Source organism: Alosa pseudoharengus, unplaced genomic scaffold (assembly GCF_046254945.1).
Source record: "Alosa pseudoharengus isolate Yale_2024_CS ecotype anadromous, Long Island Sound unplaced genomic scaffold, YU_APseudo_1.1 YU_APseudo_1.1_scf_22, whole genome shotgun sequence".
NCBI lineage: Eukaryota > Metazoa > Chordata > Actinopteri > Clupeiformes > Clupeidae > Alosa > Alosa pseudoharengus.
The window spans coordinates 31,524,152-31,532,473 of NW_027468680.1; the positions used below are offsets into that span (position 1 = coordinate 31,524,152).

Sequence of the window (8,322 nt, forward strand, 5' to 3'; positions counted from 1 at the left end):
ATTGCAAGTTATACAATAACTGTGACACTAACATATATTGGAATTTATTGCAAAGCCAAAATCCCTTATCCAAATTACACCAAATTAATAATAACAACATAATCATCAACAACAAAAATCAACAGAATAAAACATTACTGTTCAACGTAATTCATGCATGTAGAAAGTACACTATCCCGTTTAATTATTATGAGAAAACAAACAAACAAACTTTCCCAACACAAAATACAAAGTAACATGAGGATGCCAGAGATACTTCTTGTTTTGACACTTTAATGTCAAGATAATGCCTCATCAAAAGTGACTGTCCATGAAAAATGGATAACACTTCAATAGAAAGCCCCATGTCACATGAAACTAACTCAGTAGGCTAACTGTCCCACACATATTTATAGTGCAAACAAGCAGTGGGATTAACAAAAAACTGGTTCCACAACAACTATGTTTCTGAGTAAAACACTGCCTTCTGTAAACCTTTAGACAGTTCCTTATCAGAGGACCAGCCATTTCAGTGTTGTTGTGTCCATAACTCTGATTCTGGGATGAGGTCATTAATATGCCATGCCCTCTGAAAACAGTTTAAGCTGAAAGGACAGCCTATGAAGTAAATGTAGGCCTAGGTGTGTGTAATGTTTCATTCCGTCTGGTGTTTAGATGGAGATGGCAGATGGGACTTGAGATGCTTCCAAGATGCGTCAGCTGCCATCTCAGCGACATACTGAAGAACTGGAGAACCTATGGATAATGCTAAGGCATTCCAGAACATCTGGATGATGCAGAGGCATTCTAGAACATCTGTATCATGCACTCTCTGGACGGTCCAACGCCAACCCACTTAACTGTTGGAGAGACGGAAAAAGGACAGATGCATGAACAAGAGGAACAAAAACCACAGAGATTTTTTTTTATATATATAAATATCTTAATTTTTGTCTTTCCTTTAAATTTAAATCTAATCCGCTTTTTATGCAAATAATACTACGGATAACATTGTTAACTTAGTCTAGACAATTCGATAATTGGTAAGCATATAATCTTACATGTGTACTGATGAGACTTTGACCTGTGGTTGGTTTCACTTACTAGGAACACCAATCTGGTTCTCCACAAAGCGGATGTAGTTCTGGGCTTTTGGTGGGAGGTCAGCCCATTTCCTAGTAGATGATGTGTCTGTCTTCCAGCCAGGGAAGGTTTCATACTCCACCTCCACTTTGTTTAAAACATCCATGTTAGCTGAGGAAAGGAGAGAATATGGTGGGAGATTAATTTGGGTGTGGAATGTAGTGGGTCTGGGGGTTGGTATGTGAAAGAGTAGCATAATAGCTTTAGGACATCATAATTACATGGGAAATGGGGGATACGTTTTCCATTGAGTTTATAGGCCACACCAACTTTGATCTCATCCAGAACGTCAAGAATATCCAGTTTAGTTAGTGCAATACTGTAAAAGGAAAAATTACAACTTGCTTTATGTTCTTCTGTTAAGGTTTGTAGAGTTTTGTTTTACCCAGATACATCATTTAGCTTAAGTCATTGCATTCTAACAGTAGAGGGTGATATTTCCCCATTCAACAGGCTAATGAGAGACTCAAACATGTCAAAGACAAGCCATCATATTCCACTCACGCTGTAAAACCATTGATCATGTGGGCATATCTCAGGATGACCAGATCCAGCCAACCACAACGCCTCTTCCTGCCTGTGGTCACGCCCACCTCATGACCCCGTGTCTGCAGCAGCTCTCCTATTTGCTGAGGAGGAAGAATAGGACATTCACACATCCCTTCTCCAATACAATTTCTCCAATACAACCCACCACAACATAGCTTGTAAAAAGAATCAAGGCCCTTCTGATGGGACAGTAAATTGAGTCGATATGCTGTCCAAACACTAAGGGCTTGCCTTATAAATTTCCAGCATATGTCCTGCTAGGGGGCATATTCCAGTAACCCAATCTCTGACCCGGCCGTAAATCTATCTGTGACCCTAGAACTGGCCCTAAATTTATCTATGGCCCATGTGACTGTCCGTGAAGCTATCAGGTTTTTTAACAGTTCCCTCACGCATTCTGACAGCTGGTCCAGTGGGTTAATCCATATGTAAAGGTCACGGCGTATGCCATGCAACAGGAGCCTCTGTGACATACACGTCAAATTGTCCATGACAATTACTATGAATTTGTCATGACATGACGGTCAAGCATGGGGTCATGGTCATACAGTCTTTATAAGGGTAGGTTTGGAATTATAATCATGGTACTTATATAATCATTCCATGACATCGGAGTATGAAACAGGAGGAATATTAGGATCAGAGAATCGGAATAAGAAGCAGAATCAGACCTAGAGATCAGCCTAGAAACACTTACATTGAGTTGCTCTGTGGGAAAGGCCCCAATGCCCACTCTTGTGGTATAAGCCTTAGATACTCCATACACATCTCCAATATTTGCGGGAGGAATGCCAAGTCCAGTGCAAACACCTCCCACAGTACAGTTTGATGAAGTTACAAAAGGATAGGTACCTAAGAAAATAATAGGTACCCTGTTAAAAGTGTAATGGACAACCCCTTTTGTATGACAACCACAACCTTATATTTTTTAGACATTTCAATGCTGTTGCTCTGAAGAAATACAGTCTCTCTCAGGGTTAGGCTACTATTTGCTGCTGAAATAACAACAAATGGTTCAATATTACTATTAAGTCCAGCATTTGATGCTCTTGATTTTGATTGATTGACTCTTGTTATAACTCACACTTATTGAAGAGACATTTTGCAATCAGTAAGCAATCTGTTGTCTGTTTCTTTGTTGTGTTCTGCAGGGAGCAGTTTTAAGGTCTACAATACACATACTACAGTACATTGTAAATGTTCAGTATTACTGTTACTGAGATGATGCACCCTTACATGTTGTAAAAGTGAGTGGTTTGCCTAAACGGCAAACTATTCAGCCATATATTACAGATGTTAATAAAAGGATGTGCAGAAACATTAATCAACATTCTGCCAAAGCGAGTCAAGTGACTCATCTGGCTCAAGTCAGTTAGCTATTTCGATGATTGTTCCTTACCATGTCCTAACTATCCAAAAATGGTCCTATTTCTCGATTTCTCAGTTTCGACCATTTAAGCTCCTCTATGAATATTCACTTGTAAAATGTCATCTCTTGCTAGGATGAGAATCAAAACCCTTTGAGATTTTTGGTGTTTTCATTTGTATAGACCTGGTTTGTACAGCATGTTTTGTTCTCATGTTTGAAGAAGATAATGATGATGATGACAAGAGGGAGGAAGAAGAGGATAATGATAATGATGATTACAGCAGAGGCCTTACCAAAGTCAATGTCAAGGAGAGCGGCATTGGCCCCTTCAGCAAGGATTTTCTTTGGTGGTCCATGCAGAGCCTCGAACATGAAATGAACCCCATCTCTCACCATGGGTCTGAGCTTCTCCGCATACTCCTAAATAACACAAAATAACACAACAAATTGTTTTTAAAAGTAATTCATAAAAACCTTTCCATCACTGCTCATAATATGACCTTCAGCTTTACAAACCTTCAGCTTTTTCAACTGACTGTCGGTATCAACTTTAAGACCAGGATACATGGACTGGTACTGCTGAACCAGATGCTTGAACCTAAGGACGACAATGATGACATTTGGGTTTCTCCTCAGTGCATTTCATCGCTGAACACAACTGTAATCCATTTCTCAAGAATGAAGATGGTACATTTTATTCTAGTTATGACTGTCCTGCTTTTTTTATATGAATGTGAATAAATTAGTCAGACAGTGGGCTAAATGGTCTTACTTGGCCGAAAACTCTTTGAAGTCAGCTAGAAGGTCACACACACGAAGCCCAGTACGAGATGCCTTGCTTGTGTATGTGGGTCCGATGCCTTTCTTTGTTGTACCAATGCTGTTAAAGATAATCAGATTATTACATTTCATTGGCTACACTGCATGAGTGTGTACGTGAGAAAGAATTGTTTGCACTGCATGAGTGGGTATGAGAGTTCATGCGTGTAGTGTACATGTGTGTGTGTGGTTGTAGGCATGTGTGTGTCTGCGTGTCTGTGTACACATGTAAAGACCATAGGGAGGAAACAGTCTGTTCCCCACTCTCACCTCTTCCCCTCCTGAGCTTGTCTCTGGGCCTCCAGCATGCCGTCTACTTCCTGATGGAAGTCAAACACTACAGAAAAGAACAAATTAACAGACAGGCAGAGACAGCATGTTACATTAATCATATGTGGATAATATATCATAGTGTTGTACGACATGACAGTTATTTGAATGTGATCTTCTGTAGTATACCTATGTGAGCGCGATCAGAGATGACCAGTCGCTTCTCCCAGCCTTTGAGACCTTGCAGGAGAAAAAAAACAGCACAATATCTGCCATTAACCCATAAACTTTATGCTTTGAATGTGGGTGTGAATATGCCTGAGTGGGTCAGACATCTTGCTTTACCTTTCTTCTCATTCTTTTCTCCCTCTTCAAACAAACCAGGTAAATGGATGACCACGCCATTACCTAAACACAAACAAAACCTTTAGGGTATAAACTGAACATCACACATGGCAATGGCAGCAAAGGGAATTTGGGCCTAAGTAAGACATGAAATTGCAACAGCAACACTTACCGATGAGGGAAATGCATTTGGGGTTGATGATTCCACTTGGGAGAAGATGGAAGTCGTATGCTTGACCGTCTACTACCACTGTGTGGCCAGCATTGTTACCACCCTGTCAATCAATAAAAGACCAAAGTGAAATAGCTGCGATACTTCTTAGTGACATTCTCAGATGAACCATCTCTTGAACTTTTCCCAAAAGAGCCCACACATTTTAGGCCCGGTCTAGTGTATTCAAAAGTGACCCTGAGTCGAACTCCATGATCTGAAGACTTCAGACCCCATCACTGAGCAAACTTGAGAGGGCTAGGTGCACCTTGCCTCCCACTCTCTCTCTCTCTCCATTTCTACCAAACAGGCTTGCCCTTTCCCCCCATGTGACTGGCATGGGAACACTGTGCTACCCCCTCAAGTGGTCCCAAGCCCCTTCAGCAGGAGAGGGAGCTATTTTAACAGTCTTGGCTTTGGTCTGTTCCATCTTCTGCATTGGGTGGGCCATGGGGGGATCTGGCCTTCTCACATGTCGAGACAGCCTGGGAATGTGACCCTGCCTTGCGAGGTGGGGTTGAAGTTTGAGACTGACATTTACTGAGGACATGGACAGACCCACACAAACAGTGACAGTAAAAGGGATTTCATACTGGAAGAATGCACACATGTATTGTGGTCAAAGTGGTCTTTGTCTCATGCACAAGTGTAAGGATGTGTCAGGTAATCTACAATTTGTCTCATAATAATAATTCTGTTTTATGGGACTGAAGAAAAATGTAATAGCAATCTTATCACCCAGTGGGGAAAGTCTAAATCACATTTCACAGCCTGTGTTTCACAGCTCATCCAAATTTCACATCTATACAAAGGTTCTAGGAACTAGGTGTGTTAGACCTACTGTTTTGTCATTGAATTGAACATTACTGATATTAATTTGCAAGCCCTTCAAAGAATCGGGATGGAAGATAATGTAGGCTTAGGCTATGTTTTCAAATATAGGCTATATGTAGCCTATAACATCACCAACCAAATACATACATCACTTAACTGAACATAGAGGAACAGGCCAACAGTGATGACAATTATGTACAGTAGGCCTACCTGACACCTGCAAACCATGTCGGAGTCCGTCGCCAATAAATCGACAACTTTTCCCTTGCCCTCATCTCCCCATTGTGCACCAAGAACTACCATAACTTTGTTCCCAGTCTCGCTCCGCGGCCGCTTCTGCCCCGCTGCAGGGGGATTTGTGTAATTCTTATGATCATTTACTGACCAGCCCGACATCTTCGTAGACTTAAGACTGCTGAAGTAGCCGTGCGAAATGGATCAGCGGGCGTACAGCCTGTCTTCACAGCAACTGCTAGCAGACGGTTTGAGTCAACCCGGCAGGGGACCTCAAGAATGGGGGCGTGACACGATCAAGACGAGTCACTGGTCAAGACGTTTGCGTAATTATTAGCTGATATAACCCATGAAGTTCGACCTATACCGGTGTTCATATCGACTGATACATTTTTTTTTTTTGGTTGAAACAAAACTGTAACAAGGGTAAAGGGACATAGGCCTAGTCTAACCTGTAGCCTAAACCTATTGCTTGGGGTGGAATACACGACACAAACCTTTAATAGTATAGGCTATAAAATGATGTTCAGTAGTGACAGTTAAAATACCACATTTTGTATTGTATGCTTAAATAGCAACCTCGGATCCATGTTACACAGATGCTTTTTCCATCACAAGACACAATGCAAGAACCATCCCAACACAAACCCATCACAATCATTAACAATGGACTAACATTTTCAAAATACAAATTTGAGGGGCATAGCCTATGTCAATAACTTGGCGTTAGTGTCCCAGAAAATGCACACACATCAGACTCTCAAACTCTAATAATCTTTAATAGTTACACAAAATGAGTTTCAGTAGGTTTAGTCAGTTTAACCAGGATGCCACAATCAGTAAAAATGCATAATTTCAAACATAATGTAATGTTTCATCTTCAAATGCTTTTAAAATAAAACAATAAAAACACCACATGACTCAGTGCCCAGTATCTGCTGATGAGAAATTAGCTGTAGCTTTGATGCAGGTTGTGGGACTGGGCATAAAAAAAGCACCAATCACTATGACAACTGCTTTGATGAAAAAGCTTTGTATTGAAAATGACAGTACATTACTTTTCTTGTTCCTATGGAAGAGCTTGTGTTTTTTAGGCTGGGGGTTTGGGTGCTCGGCAGCAGATGGGCACCGGGTCAAGGGGTGCAGGTGGGGGCACAAGGGGCCCCATTACAGACCCCAAATTTCCTTTGTTATGATTTTTGGTACACCCTACTAGCTGTGAGATGGGTGCAGATAATTTCTCTATTTGTCCCTCCCTTCCTTCCTCCTGTCCTAACCCAACCCCTCCTAATTAATTTTGTGAAGGAAACGAGGAAGGAACGATAGGAGGATGGAGGAATGAGGGAGAGGCAGATATGAGAAATGACGGTGCGTTCATGCGGATGGGAAAAAAATTTTCCCAGTGAAAATGTCATTGTTCAAGTCACTTCATGTGGGAACAAGAGGTGGGAAACTGGGAGAAGATTTTGCTAACCGAGTTGCCCAGTTGGGGCTTGTTGTCACGTTTGTCGTCACGTAGTTCATTTGTAGTCCATGTCAAGTCAAGTCAAGTCAGTTTTATTTGTATAGCGCATTTAACATGCACAGAGTGCAACCCAAAGCGCTCCACATATAAGACATTGTCACTGACACAAAGACAATAGATGCCGGACGGAGCGGCGTAGTCGCCAGTGTACCCGTGACGCCAAGACATACATTTAAGAAATAACAAACACAAAAGATGCCGGACGGAGCGGCGTAGTCGTCAGCGTACCCGTGGCACCAAGACCTACTACAAGACAGACAACAAACAAATTAATAAATAAAAAATTTAAATAAAATAAGTCCAATTTCCAACCGGCTGACGATGTCCAAGGGTAATGATGACTCGCGTGAAACTGCGCACAGCGTCTCCACAACCGATGCAACGCCTCTTCTTTACGTTACAACTGACCAACCCAGTGAACTTACTGGCAGTCTGGAGATAACGTTAACGTTAGGCCTTGTTAGTCTGGAGATCACTGGAAGCATAACAGTCCCAAGTCGTGGGCGATCTTGTAGATCAGCAACTCGGTGGACTTTTAACAGCGACAGTTTGTTGGTCCGTGATGCAGAGTTCTTCAACGTTAACGTTAACGTTAGTCTGCTCAATCCAGACTCCAGGCAGTTGGCATGTGGACTTTCATATCCAACTATTTTAATGTAAACTTGGGAATTAGTCGTTTTTTCTCACTTGAAGCATCTCACACTATATCTTTAAGCAAATACAGGTAATTATTTTAGATTAGTGAGCGTATGCTTTAACCTTTGTTGTGGCATTCATGTTTTTCACACATACCGATGGCAAAGCACATGAACACTCACAGTGGGAAAGACACTGTGTAAACACAGGGGCAGTCCCTAGGTGGCATGAACAGACCATTAAGTCTTTCAGAGACGATTGACAGTTGCAGGAAGTGCATCATAACAAAGGGACACCAGCATAGACATAATATACATATGGTCAAAGTCCTTTTAGGCAAGTCCCTCCACTCGGCGGCCATATGGCAACGCTTTTTGGGCACTCGTCGGGCATCCATTTTGGCAGAAA

The 8,322-nt window shown here is 41.7% G+C and overlaps 1 protein-coding gene across 1 annotated transcript; it reads right to left on the bottom strand.

Moving 5' to 3' along the window:
- Positions 1–22: 22 nt before the first annotated feature.
- adss1 (adenylosuccinate synthase 1) lies at positions 23–5,977 on the bottom strand. The gene is made up of 13 exons (XM_076299731.1): positions 5,730–5,977; positions 4,647–4,749; positions 4,475–4,537; positions 4,319–4,369; positions 4,130–4,196; positions 3,813–3,920; positions 3,557–3,638; positions 3,334–3,460; positions 2,369–2,523; positions 1,627–1,751; positions 1,344–1,441; positions 1,084–1,233; positions 23–839 (listed from the first exon to the last, which is right to left on the bottom strand). Exons 1-13 carry the CDS (start codon positions 5,913–5,915, stop codon positions 787–789), a joined length of 1,368 nt encoding a protein of 455 aa, XP_076155846.1. The 5' UTR covers positions 5,916–5,977; the 3' UTR covers positions 23–786.
- Between the last annotated feature and the right edge of the window lie 2,345 nt (positions 5,978–8,322).